Here is a 21,568-nt window from a genome sequence, read left to right on the forward strand (position 1 = left end):
CCCCCGCCCGCCCCCGGCGCCCGCCTCGCCACCCTCGCACGCGCTCCTTCCCCGCCCCCGGCTGTCCCGGCAGATGATGTAATTCCAGTCCACGTTGCAGCACAAAATCCTGGCCTTTGCAAGTTACAGCCTTAACAACTGTTTTCTGTCTAGCTCCAGACTAGTCCAGACAGCCCTACCCAGAGAACAGGCTGCTGAGCCATCTCCCACAGCGGCCTCCCTTAACCTGGATTCTCCTCGCTCTCACATGTTTGCAGTCTGGTGCAGATAGCAGATGAAATCCAGTCAGCCAATCTTCTTGGAGTGACTTTAGTTTCTCAGGCCGTTTACATCCTTTCTTTTCTCCACTGCAGCCCAAACATCTTCACAAGTGCAAGAGTGCTGGCTTTGCTCTCTGCTTACCTCCCACATCCCATTTGAATTCACTTCTAAATTAACAGAATCAGGATAATTTAGAACTATAGAATATCCTGGGCTGTAGAAGACCCACAGGGATCATCAAATCCAGCTCCTGGCCCTGCGTAGGACAGCCCCAACCATCACACCACTTGTCCAAAAGTACCTTAAGCTCTGTCAGCCTTGGGGCCATAACCACTGCCCTGGGGAGCCTGTTCCAGTGGCCAACCAACCTCTAGACGAAAAACCTTTTCCTGGTATCCAGCCTAAACCTCCCTTGACACAGCTCCAGCATTTTCCTCAGGTCCTGTCACTGGTCAGAGAGAGCAGAGATCATTGCCTGCCCCTCCGCTGCCCCTCAGGAGGAAGCTGCAGAGTGCGACGAGGTCTTCCCTCAGTCTCCTCCAGACTGAACAAGCCAAGTGCCCTCAGCAGCTCTTCGTATGGCTTCCCTTGAGACCCTTCACCATCTTTGTAGCCTTCTTTTGGATGCTCTCCAATAGCTCAGTACCTTCCTTATGTTATCGTGCCAGAACGGCACACAGTAAGTGTGAACTGCACACATTTAGGTTGGAAAACGCCTTTAAGATCATTGAGTCCAACCATGAGCCTAACACCATCAACTCCACCAATCCTGCACGCGGCCAATCTGCAACCATGGTGGCCCTAATCCACCCCTAAGTGTCACATCTACGCAGCCAGGAAGAGCACTGCCAGCTGCCATGGGCTCTGCCGGGTATTTTAGATCCCTCCAGAGATGGTGACTCTACCACTGCTGTGAGCAGTCTGTGCCTTTTCCAATGCCTGACCACCCTTTCTGTGAAGACATTTTTCCTAATATCCAACCTAAACCTCCCTTGGCACTTGTTGAGGCCATTTCCTCTCATCCCGTCACTGCTTCCTGGGGAACAGAGCCAGACTCCCACCTGGCTGCATCCTCCTGTCAGGGAGTTGTAGAGAGCAATAAGGTCCCCTCCAAGCCCCCTTTTCTTCAGGCTGAAGCTACCTCAGCTGCTCCTCATGAGACTTGTGCTCCAGACCCTTCCCCAGCCCCATTCCCTTCTCTGGACACACTCTAGTCCCTCAATGTACTTCTTACAGTGAAAGGCCCCAAACTGACTTCAGGATTCAAGCTGCAGCCTCACCAGTGCCCAGTAAAGTGGAATGGTCACTACCCTGGGCATGTGGCCACACCATGGCTGATACAAGCCAGGTGCCATTGGTGTTCTTCACCACCTGGGCTCATAGTTCAGCCACTATCGACCAGCACCCCCCTGGTCCTTTCCTGCCAGGCACCTTCCTGTCATTCCTCCCCCAGTCTGGAGCACTCCATGGGGCTGCTGTCACTCATGGGCAGGACCCAGCACTTCACCTTGTTGACCCTCATACCACTGGCCTTGGCCCATCAATCCAGCCTGTCCAGATCCTTCTGCAGAGCCTTCCTGCACAACAGCAGATAAACACTTCTGCCCAGCTCAGTGGCATTGGCAAGCACTCATCATTGCAATTGGTAGAAACCACAATTCTACAGTTTTTCATCTTTAAAGACATCACAAAATCCACAGTAATCCCCCAGTTTAACTCAGACACTAGTTATACTGTTTTCTGTCCCTACCTACGTAATATTACCACTATTATATTCCTATTAGAATTCAAACAAATTCCAACAGTATCAATTCCCATACTGTTGCAAGGGAGTTGTTCTGTGGGCTATTTTTATTTATTTGTTTAGGGGGCTGTTTATTTTTTAGTTTTGTTTTTATAAATTGTTAACAACATCACCTTATAGGATCAGGAAACAATCTTAAATGAAGGTCTCAAAATCGTGGAGAAAACTTCACAAAGGAAGAAGAATATTCAAGTGGTGGGAAGTGGAGTTCAAGACATTTGGAAAAACTTCAGTGTCTCAAGAATTAACAGAAAATCCAACTCATAATTATCTGACATTAACATATCACTTTCTCCAAACAAGGGAAATTAGACAACTCTCCCCCTAAAAAGAAGAAAAAATACCAAAACTACAAGATGCTCCCCATCCTTCTCCCCCCAAAAAACCCCCAAACAAACAAAAAAACCATACCCCAAAAATAAGGTCATCACTTTGTTAGAAGACTATTTGGAGATCTTTACTTTGCCAGAAGTGGAATTTGGTTTAATCATCACAGTGCACGTAAGCCCTGCTCTCCCCCTCCTCCCCACTCCCAATTATTAGCAATTGCAGAAAAAAAACAATGACAACACCAGAATGTTGGTCACTCACTCATAAAAAAAACCACAGCAGTGATTAAAGGTGTATCACAGCAGTTGATTTTTTTTTCTTATTAAGACAAGCCTTTTTTATATTAAGTCAAGCCTTTCAGGAGGTGGGCTTTGATGATCCTTGTGGGTCCCTTTCAACACAGAATATTCTGTGATTCATTTCGAATAGCTAACAAGAAATGGAAATGCTCTCATTTTAAGCTTACCTGGCCAATTTTTAGCATGCGCAACTTCTCTGAACTGTGCTTCCAAATAAAAAGCAACAGGTTCCCCATAACCATTTCACATACTGAGGAGCTGCTTTTCTTTTTCAGATACTAATCTGACCTCTGGTTTTGAGTAAGAGAAAAGGCGTACAAAATAAATCAGTATTTCATTTGCCACATGAAAACAGTAGTTTTTATGGAAGGATTCTTGTTAGTGGCAGGGAATGCTAGATTTACTACATGGTCAGCAGTTACTTACCTCAGTGTACTTTGCAGGCATAGTAAGAAGTGAGCAATGTAAAACTGTGGTTTCAGACAGTTAAAGGTAGTGAACCTTCAGTAATCCTAAAGAGAGTTCCATCTTCAAGAAAAAGCACGGAACTATCCTGATGTTAATAACCATATGTGTAGGCACACATGCTACAGTCCACTTACCTGCATCCCAGACGTAATTGCAAGAAACACAAGTACATCTCTGTGCAAATACTTTATTCCCCAGATAAAAAAGACAAAAAAAGGAAGAAAAATTCACACAGCGTAGCTGCTTTAATAAAGCTTTCTAAGTGAGGAACATAAGGACAGGTTAATTTAATCATGCACAAGTCCTCATTAACAAACCTCAAGATAGGATTAATTAGCATATTTCAAGCTTTTCCTTCCTCCTAACATCTCTTTACTCTTGCCTCAATCAAATCTTGCTACTTTCTTCTACCACCTGTTTTGAGCACTGAGCAGCAAAACATCAGGTTCCACAACCTGTTAAGAGAAAGATGATACAACTAGCATCCCAGTTCTGTTCCAGTTTTCCTACACCCATCAAATGAAGGTTGTACAATTGCCAAACATCACTCAGGAAAACAAAATAAAACTCGTAGGTAGAGCAGCAGTCTGTCAGATGCCCAGATAAACTACATCGGTAGGACAAGAAAGCAATCAAAACTAGTTGAATACTCCCCTAGTTTCCAGCTTTGTGAAGACTGGGGTTATTCACCTTCATACCACTGATGATTTTACAGGCTTGCAGTGCACCTACCACCTCATTCCCCCATCTGCTGTCATGCTCAAGTTGTCCCTGAACAATTCTAGCACCAGAGGTGCAGCACCCCTTCTGCTCAAAGCTGCAATTCCTGTCCCCAAGCAAGACAGGTTGTTCATGCTAATATTCTGGTCAAAGACTAACTGACTCACCCATCTATAGAAGTGAATATTAGCACCAGCAAGAGAGAAGCACAGCAATTCCTTAGACTATACTGCCACTAATACATCAGCATAGGATGCTCTTACTTTCCTTATATCAAGGCTATTTCATATACATATGTATACAATGATCTCCATTGCTCTTCCTCCACCTCCCTGATTAGCCCAAACACAGTGGTGCATGCTAGCCAAAGGAGACTCCAGAACTGCATAGAGTACTCAAATTTCGATAAATAAAGGATTAATGTATTGGTATAATATGGTCTTCTATTCTGCATTCCATTCCTTAAGTGATAATTTCTACCATTCTATTTGCTTTTTTTTTTTCACTACATCTTGAACTGACTTTTCAGAGTATCATGCACAGTGACTCTCAGATGTTTTCTTCCCTGGATGCTGCAGAAAAACGTAAAAATACCATTGCTTTTATATTCCTAGTAACACAATATGCAATATGAACAGCTGAAGAATTACTGAAGCTAAGCCTGAGAGATGCTTACTTTGCTATTAAAAACACATTTTTTATAACAACCCTGGCAAAACAGTAGCTTAGAAGACCAAGGAAATACAGCAAAAAAAAAATAAATCAGCAAAGCAGTTTACACAACAAAAAATATTCAATGACACAAATATGGAAAAGGTAATACAGTTTCTGAAATGACTAAACATAAATACTTGACTATAGAACAGGAAAGAAGAAAACTTTATTTTAACCCTTTGTAAATTTCTTCTCAGTGTCTTCAAGAGCAAATCTGGGAAGAAGGTAAATACTCCAATTATCCATCAATTTTAGGGTACAGAGTCAGCACAGGTATAAGCATGTGGAAAATTTTTATAAGTATATAGAAATATTTGAGTTATTTTTCATTTAAAAAACCAAAACTCTTCTTGACTTCGTAAGTATAGAGACAGTTGTCAAATAATTTTGGTAAACCATGTAAGCTTTGTTTCTTAAGTCTCCATTACCTAGAGTTTGATTACTCTTTTCAGAAGGCTATCAGGTTACTTAAAAAAACCTCTAATCTGATCCTGTTCTGTCTACTGTGAAGAAACAGTATGTGAAGAACACGGGCTTATCACAAAGTCGGGTCAAAACCTAGGGAGTGACTGTTAGCTGTCACGGAAGTGTCAGGAGGGTTTAAATATTTTCTTTGAGCATGGAGAAATCTTGTAAGTAGGCACGAGAGACCAGCAAGTAAAAAGAAACCTCAAGAGGAGCAACAGCTCTGCTCTCAACATCTCCGGATGCATGAGGCCCGTGCAGCTCTTACCAGTTCGTCTGGTGCTCGCAAGGGATCAAAACTGCGATTTCACACTGCCGTTAACCCCCGCGGCAGTAACGTTCTGAGACCGCCGAGAAAAAGTGACCCCGAATATGTACGGCTCTGGAAAGTCTGCGGGGTCCGAGGGACCGGGGGTGAGCGGGTGCCCCCCCGGCAGTTCTAAGGCTGAACTCATTTGTCCTTTCCCTCCAGAGCCCTCAACCTTCTGTCACGAGCGACACCGCAGCCGCTGCCCGTTCTCCACGCGGGAGGGGAACGGCCAGCACCGGCGGAAGGCGGGCACAACCCAGCACGGGACCGCCCCTTGGCGAAGCAACCCCGGCGCTCCCTCTGCCACCTCCGCCCGGCCAGGCCGGGCCGAGCCGCAACCCTGCGCCCGCAGCCCAGCCCACTTCTCCGCTCCCGGCACGGCCGAGGCTGCTCTAGCCAGCTCGGATGAGCTCTGCCCTGCCTGGCTCGGCTCGGCATGTCCCCACTCACCCGCCTGGCTCTGCACGGCGCAGCCCGGCTCCCCGCTGCCGCAGTCACCGCCGCGTCACGTCGCTTCCGGCCCCACCCCGCCCGTGGCTTCTACAATTGCTGTTGCTTTGAAATCTAAAATTCGAGGGTTAGGTTTGGAACGGACTTTAAAAATGATCTAGTAAAGATCATCTTCACTCGGACAGTGCAAAAATAGACCTACTGCCTCAAAAAAGGGAAATGTTGGAAAGACGGCTCTAGCTAGAATGCTGGCAGCAGAGAAATAAGAGTGTTGTCTCAGCCCTTTTGTCAAGGAGTACAAATACTCCATCCTGTACATCTGACATACGAGTCTGCCTTGTGCGTGACACTGTCATAAAGTTGCCTGATACCGAATTGCAACACAGGCTATTTCAGATCGGGGCGGGGGAACACAACATGACAAAGTAGACCCAAAATTGCACTGTTACAGGAAACCACAGAGCCTAAAGCCACAAGCATTGCTGTTGCACGGCTAGAATTTGAACATGCCTTAATTTAGGCTGGACAAGGTTATGGACAAGGCTCTTTCCAGCTTTATTTCTTGCTGTAACAAAATGTGAAAGGAGCCGAACATGAGCTAGAAAATAGGGTATGTTGGGGGTATGGCAGATAATTACAACATAAGGTGATGCACTGTTCCAGCACTTCATGTATTTGCAGCCCATAGAGTAAACAGTATCTCTGTGGTCATACCTAAGTGGATTACCTCAATAATGTAGAAAATAAGGATGCCAGATCCTTTTCATTCAAGCCCTATCCCAATACATTTGGCATTGACGTGTGACATTTGGGAAGTTTCTCCAGCTAACCCTTTGTAATTCAGTTACTGTCACCTCTAAATTAATTTCCTGGATTCCACAAATTATGGACATGAGAGGACATGGGACTACAAATGTGTTCTGATAAAAGCTTTTCAAAGGTAGTACAGGCACATCGGAGAAGCCACATCTATCTAAAAATCAAAGGTCATTGCTGTACTGTGTAACAGTACAGCCCTGTGTAATACTGGAATGCACACAGTTCTCAATGTTCACACCAGCTTGGTTGGGCTGCCCCAGAATAGGAATCAATGGAAGCAGCAGACACTTGCATGGAATTTGTTCCCAGCTAATAAACCATGCAAACAATCACAAAGATAAATATGCAACATTAACCCAGAAGCTTTTAGATGGGTTGTAGTTTTGTTTTATTCGTATTATCTCCTTTGATAACCCGACTAACTACAAGTTTTTCAGTTTATTTTTGCACTCTTTTTTAAGTTTGTAATGAGGAGGAGCAATAGAGTTGCTATGTGCAGTATAGGTACAAAAGCAACAAATACATTTTATTAAATATTTTTGACCCTTATTGATTCCATTGGAGTACTTGGCATCAGATGGGGCAGATTTTTCCATCATCTGAAGAATTTAAGATAAATAATAATAAATCTTTTGCTAAAAAAAAATATACTTTCAACAGCTTCCTGGAACAATTGAGCAGATTTCCTGTGTGATGGTATGGGGCAGGCTAGATAATCAGAACACCACCTTTAACTTCAAAAACAATAAACTTATATCCTGGTCCCAGAGACTGAGCCAGAGGTAAGGTATTGCAGCAAGCTTCAGTCTCATAATACATCTACAAATTTTCCTAAAATAATCAATTTTTTAGCTTTAGAACTATTCACAACTCTCTCTGATGTGCCACTAGAATTTTAGTGGTTATAATTTTCAGTTCAGTTCCTATCCGGAGCCACAAGAGAATGTTTCTTGTCTAGAAAAAACTATATTTGGGCCCATTTCTTCCAGGAGGGGGGGAAAAAAAGATCAGGAAGGAAGATGTTTTGACAAACCATTAAAATTCAACTGTATTTCAGAGTATATGGCATTTACAATTACTTTGCTTTGTGAAATGCTCTTGCTAATGTAAACAGTGATTAAATCATGAGAATTTCAATTGAATATCTGTATTTGAAAAGACACAGAAAAGCAAATTTCAAGAAGTGTCACAGAGGCGTGGTTGTCATCATCTAACAAGGACAGGTTAGGAGTGACTGGCACACATGTCTACACATGTCATAAAATTAGAATTCAGGCCGACCAGGTGGGCTCCTGTATTTTATATGTTTGGTTAGTTCCATATAGAAAAATCAGGTGCTTCCCCAACAGGGAGCTAACTGAAAGCAGCTCCAAAATGCTTTGATTGAACTCAGCTTCTCTCTCCATACTCCTTCGTTTAGAGAGCATTCTTGGTTTCTGAGAACATGGACTAATCATTTTAACATCTTCCTCCTTGTCCCTCATTAATGCAATGTCTTTGGATTTCTCAAGTGTGTCACTGCAGTGACATTCACAGATGGTATATACAGAGAAGAGGGACATGAGAGGAGAAGTTGTCTGCATGGCTTAATCCCAGAACAGAAGGTACATAGATATCACAGACACAGTATAAAAACCTGAAGACAAAAGCCCATCATCTGGATCGTATCCTGAATATATCAATTCACTCACCAAACTTTAAGCACAGGCTCTATCTATTTTCAAAAGCAGAAAATACTAGACATTATTAGAATCAACAAAAAATACCCAGCCAGATCACCTCTGTAACTTCTTTCTACATTCAGTGCTACCTTGAATGGGAAAAAGATGTCAAATGGGAGTTTCCAGTGCATTTGGGGCTGGCCTCGTGGAGGTTCCGGCCAATCCGTCATGTCAGTGAAGGTAACGACAGTTGTCACAGGTACCGTGCTCAAGTTTAGAAACTGCAACAAGAAGGGAAGCAGAAAGTGTAGCGATCTTCAAACAAAAGGCATACCCCTCCACAATCTTCTAGTGGGGACTCACTGTAGATGACTGGCAAGCATGATGTCTTTGGGACAGCAGGAGTTAAGTGACCTAAGTTTTCAGAGGAGTAGCCCCTCTTTCCCAAAATTGATACTTAGCAGGTAAGTTGAGGGTATAGTAAAGATCAGTAGCTACTGTGCATCGTATGCTACAGATCTCCAAAATGGCAGCAGTGACTCAAGCTCTGCTATAATAAGCCTTCTACTCAGAGGAAAGACATACCAGCTAGTTAGTAATAAGAACAGATGCAAAGCTAGCTTTATTTTTTATAAAAGATCGCCTGGCTCTTTGGACAAGTGCTTGCTACCAGAAAGAACTGCCACAAGATGCAATCCTATCAATAAAACATCAATAAATTAAAGCAGGGACCCAATACCATAATAAATTTATTGCTCACATTTTAGGATGTTGTTTCAGGAAGGAGACAGATCAGTGAAGATCAAACAGGGGAGTAAACTTTTAAAGCCTCAGTTCTTTCTGTTTTAACAGAATTCTGCAAGAAAACTAATACACTCCATCTTTGAGCTGCATGGAGTTTCATGGCTACCTTGGGCTGATGTAAGACCATGCCGCTGCCAAATGATCAACCTCACGCCCTGCCCCACTTGCCAGCTCTGCATGCTAACATTGAGAGAGAATTCACTGGCAGCATACCTTCTGTGCTTGCACTGGTTTAAGCCAACCTGTGAAATTATGACCTCATTCACTTCCCTGAGAAGAATTTCAAAGATTGCCTTTAGAGTGAAGTTCTGTAGGAAGCATTCAAAAAAGTTGCAAGATAGAGTTCATGACTCTTAAGACAAAAATTCTGAGACTCCTATTGGGGAATTTTTGTGGTCTTCCTCAAGGCGAATTAAAAAAATACTCCTGTGCTTAAATAAAACAGAAAAATAAAATGAACAATGCATTGGGTACAGTCCTACTGCAGCACGTGGTTCTACATGGAGTCTGCAAAAAAGCATAATGAGCAGGTTCCTTTTGCACCTTTGCACCAGCAGCATCATTCCTGAGAGCATCACCATGGGGCACTTCAGCCAGCCCCAGGCCTGCTCCGCTGCTCAAAGGTGGCCCCTGAGCAGTTCCCATTCCAGAATGACTGCAAGACAATGCTGAGGCTGCTTCTTCTCTCATCACTTGGAAACTTCACTGGACTGCAAGGTGTCCTGGCATTCCTGCTTCTAGCGAGTTTAACCCCTTCTTGCCCTCCATGCCAGATCAGTCCTCGGTCACAACTTACCACTGCTGAGCAGTTACAAGTAGAATTTCCCCATCACTTCTGATGGACAGAAGTTCTCCTACCAATGAGTAAACACATGATAGGCCAAATCACTTTAGTCAACAAGAAGCCTCAAGATTATTGATTTAGTGTCTGGACCTTCAAAAACTGCCTTAAAATCAGAGAGATTAGAGCAGGGGAAAAAAAACCCCATACACAACCCCTCCAGAACAGCTGGGAGAAGGCAACCACCAGCAACTTCCAGCATGCTCTTGTAGAGCTCTACATCATTTAAAAATGTCCTGTATTTTCAGGAAGTTCAAGTACAACTATGACTAGATATTGTGGATGGATGTGGAAATCGGGATGTCTTCCTTGGGTTCTCTGTTTTCTGGTCAGTTACTTAGGCAACTTTCCAGTGATACAGTGTGGTCTAAATAAAAAAAGGTTTCCCTAAAGAATAATTAAAGGAACTAGAGGATAGTTCTCAGAGAATCTGTAGGCTAAAGCTGGGAAGTGATGTAATTTGAAAGTAACGTGCAGTCTTGTATGCTTACACATAGCTGCAATTTATAACTGCAAGTTGGTCCTTTGCTAAAATGTCTTTACTAACAATCCTAATTTGTGGATTGTCACTGATGAAGTCAGTACTGATTTTAATGGCATGGGGTTTTTTTGCTGCCAGAAACTTGCTTTCTTATAATTTGCTTTGCAATATACCTTAAAGCTCTAAAATAACGAGCATCAGTTGCTCAAGCGAATCAAATCTGAATCTCATTCCTCTTGATTAGCTAATTCTTACTGAGGGATTCACACCCTGCACTTTTACTAGGAATGCAAGTCTTCTTCCTCAGACAGAAATTTTGTTAATGAAGCCATGTAACAGGTGATTTAAAAAATATTTTCATGGGGTAGGGGTGTCAGTTTGCCTCAGGGCAATATGAGTTTCACACGGTTAACATTTTCCTATCCTCTTCTCTTCATGTATTTTGCAAGAAGGGAGAACAAAGGGGTACCAAGAGACCCATTCAAACAAGCGTGTAAAATCTCATTTAGACTGAGTCTGAAGTTCAAAGAGTCTTAACAGATCAGACAGATACTTTCCATGTCATACCTCACAGCCATGAAAATGCCCACGTGGGTGTCAGCTGCTCCCCCTAAAGCCCTTACAGAGAAGCGTAAACCTTGAAATGTATCTACTGCCCAAAAGACTATGTGATGTCAAAAAAAAAAAAAAAAAAAAAAAAAAATCACAATGAGATCCACTGACACATTCTTGAGAAAGACTAGTCATTGAGTCGTCCTCTGTGGACGTGTTAGCTGACACATTCCTTCTGACATCACAGAATCACAGAATGGTCTGGGCTGGAAGGGGCCTTTAAAGGTCACCTAGTTCAAGCCCTCTGCCATGAGCAAGGATGCCTTCAACTAGACCAGGTTGTTCAGAACTTTGCCCAATCTGGCCTTGAATACCCTCTTTCTGGCTTACAGCCTTCCTCCCCAGTTCTTTAAATATGTTGCCATCAGCATTAGTCACTTCCTCAGCTACCTACTGGTGATTTCAGAAGTTCTAGAGGAACAGAAATATCTTCTTGCACAGATTATCAGCATTCCGTGTAGTCTGTGAAACATTACTCAACTAGAATTCCATATCAAGGCTTTAAGAGACAACTAAATAAACATGGAGTCACTGAATGTTTGTAACTACAACTTTATACCAACCATAACTGAAAGTTTAAAGACGGAGTCCTTAAGTGGCAGAAAGTGGTTTAGGGTTGGAAAGAAGGTATCTTTCCCTGTTATGCAACTGAGTGAGGACAGTACTGAAAAGACCACGAAACAACCTTCCTCTATGGAAGGCTGCCATTGCAGCCGGACAACTGCTAAAACTCAGTAAATCTCAACTTACTTAGTTTCAAGATCATCTGATTCCTTGGTTCTTAAATAACCTGTAAACTCCATTTAATTACCTCTGTGTGTGAGGGAAGGTTTTTAATTCCATACCTTGAGGGGGTGACACTGGTAAAAGTACCGTGCACCCAGTATTTGAGCTTGTGGGTTGGACAGAAGGCCCATTTTAGTCCACAATATCTGTATCTCCAGGGTCACAGGAACCATACAACAGGAAGTGCAATTCACAGCCTGAAAATAAAATATACCCCAATCAACTCAATATAGTATTTTAAAAGTGATAAAGGACCATTATTGTCAAAGTCTAATGTTTTGGATAATATAGGTCACAGAACCTGAATTGATCACTTCAGCACTAACTCTGTAACTTCTGGTCAGGTCAACCACCCATTTTGGAGCTACATCCATCTCACTGTCATCTCATTTCCAACTGGAATTTGTCTCAGCTTTACCACTTGGATTTCACATTCCACTTAGCCATCCCCCCACAGATTAACAATTATTACAATACAATTGGCTCACAAACTTTATCCTTATTAGGTAATAAAATAGGATATAAATATCCCCATAAAAATATTCCCTATTCTGGAAAAGCAAAAAAGGATTATAATAATAATTAATAGGAAGTAAACAGCTACTATCAGTTCCAAAAGGCTGTCAGAAAACCATGTAATTAACACTGGATTTGGTATTACACTCTTTTTGCCCATTTAAACAGCAGGAACAGGATTCAAGAGATAGGAAATCTGTCAGGGTTTGTTAGGGGCTTTTTTGGGGTTTTTTTTTTGCTACCCTATTATTAGGATACAATGACCGCTTACCTCTGAGAGTCATAGGATCATTACACAGAAGAAGTCCAGATACCCCCACCTCCCCAAGGCAGTACAAAGGCAAGAAAGGAAAAATATTAACAGATGGTCTTTTTGCATTCATATTACCTGCACGCTGCAGTTCTGAATCAGAATGGTCATCCACTCTTCTGCCTGGGTTGAATGAGCACTGCCAGTTATAGCAAAGTCTTCTGTTCTGTTCATCCCCTGAAAAGCCTTGTATAACTTCTGCTGCATGTAACTACAGTTATTGTCTTCCAGTACTGGGGATAGGCTGGAAATGAGAAAATAACACCTTTTCCAAAGTGACTTCCAGGACAAAAAAAAACCCCCAAACCACTATCAACATCCTTTCTTTGCAGTAAGTATTTCTTCTGCTCTTATAATCAATCAACAAGTATTAGTATTAAACAGATGCAATTTCAATCCTCTCTGCAATGAGAAAGGAGAAAAATATGGCAAGGTAATGTATGATAAGGAAAACTGACAGCTCTTTAGCCATCTTACCATATCAGTGGTCTTACACTTGCCGTGTCAGAAGAACGATCCAAATCCTCGAAACAACCACTTTTTAAGATTCACTCCTCAACTCCACTCTTGCCCAAGACATACTGCCAGACTACAGCCTCAAAATGTCCCAGAAGACCTTCACAATGTTCATATTATTCTAGCAGTCCACCATCTTTCCAATATTCAAGTTCTCTTAGGAGTATACAAAAGATCTGTAGAGACCCACCGGTGACCTCAGGGAAGGACCTAAGCTCCACAGCACTACACGAGTGACTACAGAACAACATGCTAAGTGAGTCCACAGCTTCTGACTGTCAGGAAGGATGACTGCAGAGTGTGTTGTTACCTGATTTTGCAGGCTGTTCTCATATTCCTTCCAAACTGTACTATGTGTCTGAGGAACCCTGAACAACTTCCATCACTTTCACTCCGTAATATGCTCATCTGACAGACTGCACATCAAGAAGCCAAACGAAAGTATAAACAGACAACATACAACACTCATCTTGTATTTAACAATCCACTCACCCCATATTCCTCCTTATCCCTATCAGGGGACTATAGAAGTCCAGACAGTGGAGTACCAGAAATCAAAAAATCCCAGTGATAAACAAAAACGCATAGCAGAAAAAGGATACATGTTGCATGGCACCACTGTTTGCAATCAACAGTGGTGCTCCATTGATATAGCCAGGGTTTCCACTTCTAGGCAATGTATGAGAAAGAGTCCTGGTCTACAAAGATGCAAAGGGAAGAAACAGAAGATGAACATATTACCACCAATGACATCCATTCATCTCCAAAGATCAAATTCACATTCTCAAAAATATAAATGTAAGCTGTTTTTTGAATGACTGATTATTATACACTACTTAAACTATTTGTTTCCAAGGCTTCTTTCTTACCTGGCCAATTTCATTTGCAGTCCAGGAGGTAAAAAAACTAAATGTCAGTATCCTGAAATGTGGATAATACCAGGAAAGCTCTCAATACAATGAATTGCTATTGCTCAACATTTGTCTCTGAGGAAGTGAACAGATCAGTCTGGGCAACTCCACAGAAGAACTGCAGAACAAACCCTGCCTTGACCCTGATTCTTAGTGGACCATTCCACTTCTAAATGGTTGTATGGCAAGAGCCTCTAGGCATAACTTCAACAAGGCTGCACTGCACATTTATCAACCCCTGAGGTCACCACTTATCCAATTTTACATTGCCTCTATGGGACATGATTTATGTGAACTTAACACACATTAGTATTTCCCAGATTTCTACCCCTTCCAAAGTAACTTTCTTTCCTGCTGCGCAGGCAAAGTTAAGCAAGTACCTGGAATAAATTTAGCAACTTCGTTCACAAACACTAAACACGTCAGATACTGCCCTGGCTTCAACCCTTTCCTTCACAAGGCCATGCAGCTGACTTATCCTCTTCCCTTCTACCCCAACAGACACACACAACCAAAAACACCCCAAAAAATAAAAAAACCCCAAAACAAAACAAACCAAAAAACCAAACCAAAACAAACAAAAAAAAACCCCAAACAAACAAAAAACCCCAAACAAACAAAAAACCAAACCAAAACCCAACAAAAAACCAACCAAAAAAAGGCCAAAAAGCCCAAAACCAAACCAACCAAAAAAACCACAAACAAGCCAAAAAACCCACCCTCAAAAAAACCCACCAAAAAACCCCAAACAAAAAAAAACCACCTAAAACCAAACCAAAACAAGAGCAAAGATAGTCATATAAAAATAATCAGCTCCTTGAAATTTGTGCAATGAAAGACTGCATGCTTGTGCTGAGCCTGGATTTTTCTACTAGCATGGTTTACTTGAGACCAGAAATGCCTCCCCTCCTATCTTCCACCACCATCTGCACCCCAGCGTTCTGTTACTACTATACCACAGTAACACTGCTCTAATCTTTTCAGGTCTCATCTGCACAAAAATGAGTCACAAACTACAGACTACAAACTTGGTAAAATTCCAGGGAGGGTGGGGATACTGACCCAGAAGTGCATGGTGAAGTGCTGCTGCAGAGAGGATCTGGAGTTCCCAGAGATGTTGCTCACTTTGAACCGGACAGAAACACTCTGAATCCCACTTGTGCCACTGTATTCTATCTCATAGATCACCTCAAAGTCCAATTTAGAGAATAAGCGGAGACAGAGTAAGGTAATAGGGCAATGACTTTAAGCTTGTGTTAAGCTGCTCTAAAAGGAAAGAAGATTCACATACCTCAGAAACAACATTGGTGCATGTGTTGTCTTTCATGTGGGGAGCTCCAGGTGGTGAGACTGCAGTGACATTTACCTGGAGACAGTAAGCATATTAACAATTAGTAACTGTTTAAAAGGAGTGTGCATTTTTTACTCTTTTTCACTGCTTTTCCATCCAAGTCAGATTTACCTCCCTGCTGTAGCTGTGATCTAGGGGTACATCACACTGCTCCAGATCCCAAATCTTTTTCCAAGAAAATAATCTACCTGCCTGACTTTAGTCCTATCTATGCCCATTCATTTAAAAATACGCCCTTACTTGTGTCCTTTTTTTACCAAAATGTCCTACTTTTGTCAAGAAAAATCTTGTCTCAGACACAGCACATTCCAATTTTCCCTTCAGAAGCAGAAATTCTTTTCATTGGGAATAGAAACTGACCTTCATGGGCTGCATGATGGCGTCATTAATTGGGACCTGGGGAAAATAAACGAACCGCTTTACAATACCAATAAAAAGCTAAGTAAATTGCTGTGTTTGCAAGTGACTAAAGCCATAAAATCATTACAAAAGAGCCTGAATATTACAGTGACAAAATTACTTTGTTTATTCCAGATGTGAAAACTTGTCATCATTTTGTAATCTATAGATCACAGACACAGTCCACAAAAGGCATTTTAAAATACCAAAAGACAAACTTAAACTTGGCCCTGCTAATGCCCTGCAGAATGCAGGTACTTTTAAGTATCACATCTCTGATCCACTCCTGAGCCCCATCTTCTGCAATCAAGTAAGTACTTCAGCGTCCAGTTAAGGAAAAACTGATTGGTGGCAACAGTGACAAAGAAAGCCCTGAAAACATGAATTAAATCTGATCAACAGAATACTCTCTATTACAGTTATGTAGATTTAGATTTCCAATATAAAGGTAAAATGAGTCATCAGCTTTAGTAAGTGTTCATATTTACAGCATTGTTTCCTCTTGGAAAATTCTACAGATAGAAGACATTTTCATATAAGCATTCAGTAAGACCAGTAGGATGAACCCAGAACAGTATATTGGTTACTTTGAAATTATTGTCAGGATAAATAGTAGAGAAATTGATATGGATGTAAATAGAGCTAATATTAATAAGGGGCCTTCAGTATGATTTTAGAGATAATACTTTATGTAAAAAAAAACACCCTAATTCTTTACAGAGAACATGTACTGCTTGGTTGATCAAGCTGATGGAACAGACAGGAATACTTCGATAAACAACCTGTTTAAAATGTGAGAGAGTTTTAGATAAACCATTAGAACTATGAAATATCAATGAAGTATGTGTTACATACATTAAGAATTTGCTAATAATGGAAATTTATTGGAACGTAGTTTGAATTGAAGGATTATCACCAGTCGTGACATTTTTAACAGGTTTCCCAGCAAGAGGGCCTCAACAACTGGGAGATCAGGGATGACACACCAGATGACCTTCAGTTTTACAGTTACCTGAAGTCCCAGTGGAAGGCAATGCAAAGTCAAACACTAAGATTTTGAACAAAAGCAAGAAATATGAAATGCACCTTTAGCACAGTGAAGTCGCGGTAGTAGGAAGCAGCATCTAGGGCAGGGTCAGTCATGCAGCTCTTGCTCAAGTTGGCAAAAATCCGAGTACAGCTCGTGCTTTTACTGTCCAAGAAGCCTGGGAGAGTTAAGACATGACAACAAATAAAACAGAAGCAAACCATCCTAAGAGATTCTTCCCCCTTTACTAACCAGCAGGATTTCCATCAACACAAAGTCCACTGGCTCCCATTTTTACTGGCTGTCTGAGCATGCTCAATACAGATGATGAATCAAAGTAGATTAGGATTGGATCACCAGCCTGAAAAGACAATTTGGAGAAATCACAAAGTTACTGTGGAATACTAAGGCTGAGGGCAAGAGACAAATCTGTACTTCTTTGTATACACCCAGTTTTATTTAAAAGGTTGTCCTACCTCTTAAATACAAGGAAACTGACCAGAAACTTTTTATACACTAAGGAATGGAAAGTACTGAGAGATAAACAGTTCAACAGTGTGCTCTGGTAACCAGGAGGGCCATCTGTATCCTGGGGTGCATCTGACTCAGCATCACCAGCTGCTAGAGGGAGACGATTGCTCTACTCTGCTCTGCATGCTCGTATGGCCTCACCTTGAGCCCTGAGGGCACTTTTGGGTGCCACAACATAAGCCATAAAGCTACTGGAGAGCATCCAGAACAGGGTTACAAAGATGGTGAAAGGTCTCCAGGGGAAGCCATGCAAGGAATGGCTGAAGTCACTTGGCTTGTTCAGTCTGGAGGAGACTGAGGGGAGATCTCATTGCACTCTGGAGCTTCCTCCCGAGGGGCAGACACTGATCTCTGCTCTCTGTGACAAAGGACAGGACCCAAGGAAATTGCTGGAAGTGTGTCAGGGGAGGCTTAGGCTGGATATCAGGAAAAGGTTCTTCCCCCAGAGGGCCGTGGGGCACTGAACAGGCTCCTCAGGAATGGTTACAGTTCCAAGGCTGACAGAGCCCAAGGAGCATTTGGACAACACTCTCAGGCATAGGGTGGGATCGCTGGGGCGTCCTGTGCAAGGCCAGCAGCTGGACTCGATGATCCTTGTGGGTCCCATACAACTCAGGATATGCTATGATCCTATGATAATATGGCTTCTAGGTACAAAATAAGAATCTTTCAATCTGTTCTCATTAGACATCATTACAGACAGCTTTAATAAGAGTATACATGCAAATTGATTACTATTTTCTTTCAACTCACACGGTAAAAAGCAGAGAACGATGGCTGGACTTGTGATGGTGCTAAGAAAGAGTGCCTGCCATACTTCTCCAAGAACTCCACAAAATCAGATTCTTTGATATCCTGTGGCTGTTGAAAATAGTTCAGCTTTGCTATATTTTGAAAAGAGAAAAAAAAGAAATCCACCAATATTAAGTTACTAGAAAAGATAACAGGAAATACTGTGCCAATATTTTTAAAAGGAATAACTTCGCTAGCTGGTGCCTTATAATAATTAATCCATAGTAACACTTCTAATAGGCTAGTATGATCTACAAACGGGATGATATCATGAGTACTAATTTGTATGGGTCATGGGAAACAGATACTAATACACAAAGTGAGTTTCCAAAAAGCATGAAGACTCCTTAACAGCTATCATAATATGTGCTGTAATTTCTGTGAGATGCCCAAATTAGACACACATGACATTTTAATTACAAAGCACTGCCCATTTGTTAGTTCACTTAAAGCAACATTAAATGGATTCAAAATAATTAAGGTTGGTAATACTCACGATAAGTATGAATAGACAACAGGCGTCCTAAAAAAACAGACTTTCTGTTGGTATCCTACAGTATCACTTATACCTTCCTGACCTGGTGGTATTCAATGATATGGTTATGATGCTATAATGTATTAAATTATTACTGCCAAAGCACTGTTATAAAATGGTAAATTATTAAAGGCATGCTACATATACTCATCCTAATATGAATAACTTTTCAATACATCCAAATAAAGCATCTTAGAAGATGCAAGGATTACATATCCTACTGACAACAGGAACAAGAGGCAGTATTCTCAATTACACAGAACCAAAAAAGAATTTACGTAACCCAGCAGGTTTGGGGGGGAAAAAAAAGAACAGTATAAAAAGAACCTTAAGCTCTCAACGCAATTCTGCTGTTCAAGGGCAAAGCAGATGCTCAGAGGTACAGCACAGCTAGCAGAAACAAAAGCTTTTTAATATCCAAATACACCACTAATTAAGTAGTCAAATCTTTCAAGGAGATAAAAGTCAAAGGAATATCAACCTCCTACAAGGTTCACAAAAATAGGTGCTTGCTTAATAATCACTTGAGGGAGACTGAAAAAGAAAACATTTGCAGCTGTGCTACTCATAGCCATTTAATCGATTTGGGATCCAGTTCTTCACATACTCTTCCATTACCAAAGCTGAATACTTGCTACCACAGGCTAACAGCATTACATAATGCAAAATATACCTGAAAACTGGAAGGAAATCTGCAGCAAAACTTAAGATATTCAAACTGCTTAAGTTTAGATACTAAAGGCTATGTAATCTTGCAGAAAAAGGCAAAATGAAATTTCAGACAATTTAAGCTGCTAGCAATGGTTTCAATGAGGTGAAGTTGACCTGTGCATCACTTTCACTGGCCATGATAATTCATTAGGGCTCGATTATGTTTCTGGCAGTGGTAGCTCATCACATCATCCTGGAAAAGCTGCTGCCACAATCAGCTGATGAAAAGATATGTGTCCCTATATTTCCATGGGAAAGGCCACTAGGGAGAAGGCTGCTCTACCAGAAAACTTTATGATCCTTCAGGAGATTCCCAAATAAAGTCTTCCCCATGTGTTCTCCCAGCAACAAGCACAGAAAAAGAAAAGGCCATGTGAACAGTGAATTCTGTTCCCAGGTGTGCTGCAACTAACATATACATGCAGTCAAATGTTTAGAACTGTTCAGTGGGCCTTATCAGGTGATAGATACACATTAGGCCCAAATATTAAATGGCTAAAAAAATCTGGTGCCATCAATCTGGACACAGATCATCCTTTCTGTGGATAACATTTAAAATTCAGAATCTTTTTAATCCTCTTTTTAGGATACTATGAATGGTGTGGCAAAAGGGTAAAATTTAGATTCCAAGTTACAGGCTGAAACACCCAGGAGCCTGACAGCACTTTAAGCTGAGGTTAAACCCTCATCTAAATTCATCTTTACTGTGAGATCTACTGAAAATTGGAATGGGTAAAGTTCTAGCACTACTACCTATCACACTATATATTATGAGGCTCTCATAATTTCTTTGTTCTTCCCCGTATGCAAAACACTCAGGCAACATCTGTAAAGAGCTGAAAGCAGGACAAGGTAATAAAAAGCTAACCTTGTTTTGACTAGCTGTTGTACCTGTTAACCTCCTGAGCCCCTCCCAACCTAAGATACTCAAAGACTTAGGTCAGAAGCAGATGGAACTGTGGGTCACAACTTGTAGACACATAACTCAAAAGAGAAAATGCTAAGTGTTCAAATGTGAGACCACCACAGCAATTGCACTGAATGCCAGGAACTGGACACTGAATCACTCAAATGAAGTACAATGTGGAAAGCAGAAAGAGAAAAGAATGTTAATGGCACATCCTACAAGGATACATGATTACCAGTGAAAAAATCATCACCAGCAGAGAAGAAAGGCTCAAAATAAGCATATATAATAAAGAATCCAAGACACAATAAGAAAACACTTTCTGAAAATTATAGTAGTGGGATACTTCAAATGTCAACCCTTATCTGCTGCTCTATGTGTAGCCACCTATGTAAGGTACCTCAGATGCATAAGCAATTGATAAAGACTTATTTGTGCTCAGCCAGAGACCCTACCCTTAGTAAGAGTGCAATAACCTTTTTCTTTGTTTTGTCTTTGGTGATCAGACCCTGATTCGTTATGGTCTCTCTGGAACTGTAATAGCCAAAATAATTAGCAACAATTGTAACGTGTAGTTCAAAAAAATATCCCCTAAGCAGAGGCAAACTATGAACAAAATATGTGAAAAGAAAGATTGCTTACAGTCATCCAGCCGCACACAGAACAGCAGATCACGTACACCAGGATCAGAAACGATGTCTGTAGGATAAGGGGTGTTACTTCTGAAAATGAGTGACTTTTCCACACACACTTGACTCGCAGACCTGTAAAGACAAGCCCCGCCCCCGCACGGCAAACTGTAAGATGGACTATACTTACCTAATTTCGTATTTTACATTACATAATGCCAACAACACAACACAGTATTACTGTTCATCAGTTTGGGTGAACTGTTGTACAATCTGCATTGATAGTCAATTACAGAAAGCCTCTCTTGTCATTGTAGTAACTTTGTGGACACTCTATTAGTATAAGAAGAAATCACTCTGACATTCCCTGGAAGAAAGAGTGATTAAAAACAAAATCAGTGTCCATATACTACAGTTCCTCTCGGTCCTCATCCCAAGTGCAATCTGCAAAGACAGATTTTACTCTCTAATAGCTGAGACCATCTTCCTCACTGACAGCATCTTGTGGTCTGCACTTGTTTGACCGTCTCCTCATTGCGCACCGAAGTTCCTTTTCCTTAAGCCCAGACTTCCCAGCTCCCACCGCCAGCTGCCTCATCACGGAGTAA

The 21,568-nt window shown here is 41.5% G+C and overlaps 1 protein-coding gene and 1 long non-coding RNA gene across 2 annotated transcripts in view; both read right to left on the minus strand.

Annotated features, from left to right (window-relative positions):
• The window catches only part of ALDH18A1 (aldehyde dehydrogenase 18 family member A1), a 47,476-nt gene extending 26,135 nt beyond the window's left edge, over positions 1 to 21,341 (minus strand). Inside the window, exons 1-13 of the mRNA XM_008633321.2 lie at positions 21,202 to 21,341; positions 20,974 to 21,095; positions 18,140 to 18,270; positions 17,108 to 17,216; positions 16,915 to 17,033; positions 15,790 to 15,825; positions 15,370 to 15,444; positions 15,141 to 15,275; positions 13,770 to 13,865; positions 13,478 to 13,575; positions 12,730 to 12,895; positions 11,885 to 12,022; positions 8,451 to 8,582 (exon numbers count right to left, since the gene is read on the minus strand). Coding sequence (XP_008631543.2) covers positions 8,451 to 8,582; positions 11,885 to 12,022; positions 12,730 to 12,895; positions 13,478 to 13,575; positions 13,770 to 13,865; positions 15,141 to 15,275; positions 15,370 to 15,444; positions 15,790 to 15,825; positions 16,915 to 17,033; positions 17,108 to 17,216; positions 18,140 to 18,270; positions 20,974 to 21,095; positions 21,202 to 21,239 — 1,395 coding nt within the window. The 5' untranslated portion in view covers positions 21,240 to 21,341. The remainder of the gene's footprint in view (positions 1 to 8,450; positions 8,583 to 11,884; positions 12,023 to 12,729; positions 12,896 to 13,477; positions 13,576 to 13,769; positions 13,866 to 15,140; positions 15,276 to 15,369; positions 15,445 to 15,789; positions 15,826 to 16,914; positions 17,034 to 17,107; positions 17,217 to 18,139; positions 18,271 to 20,973; positions 21,096 to 21,201) is intronic.
• LOC108446653 lies at positions 3,334 to 5,815 on the minus strand. Its single transcript, XR_001861912.1, has 2 exons — positions 5,330 to 5,815; positions 3,334 to 3,617 (listed from the first exon to the last, which is right to left on the minus strand). It is a non-coding gene; the product is annotated as an uncharacterized LOC108446653 (long non-coding RNA).
• Positions 21,342 to 21,568: the final 227 nt, after the last annotated feature.

Source organism: Corvus brachyrhynchos, unplaced genomic scaffold (assembly GCF_000691975.1).
Source record: "Corvus brachyrhynchos isolate BGI_N302 unplaced genomic scaffold, ASM69197v1 scaffold514, whole genome shotgun sequence".
NCBI lineage: Eukaryota > Metazoa > Chordata > Aves > Passeriformes > Corvidae > Corvus > Corvus brachyrhynchos.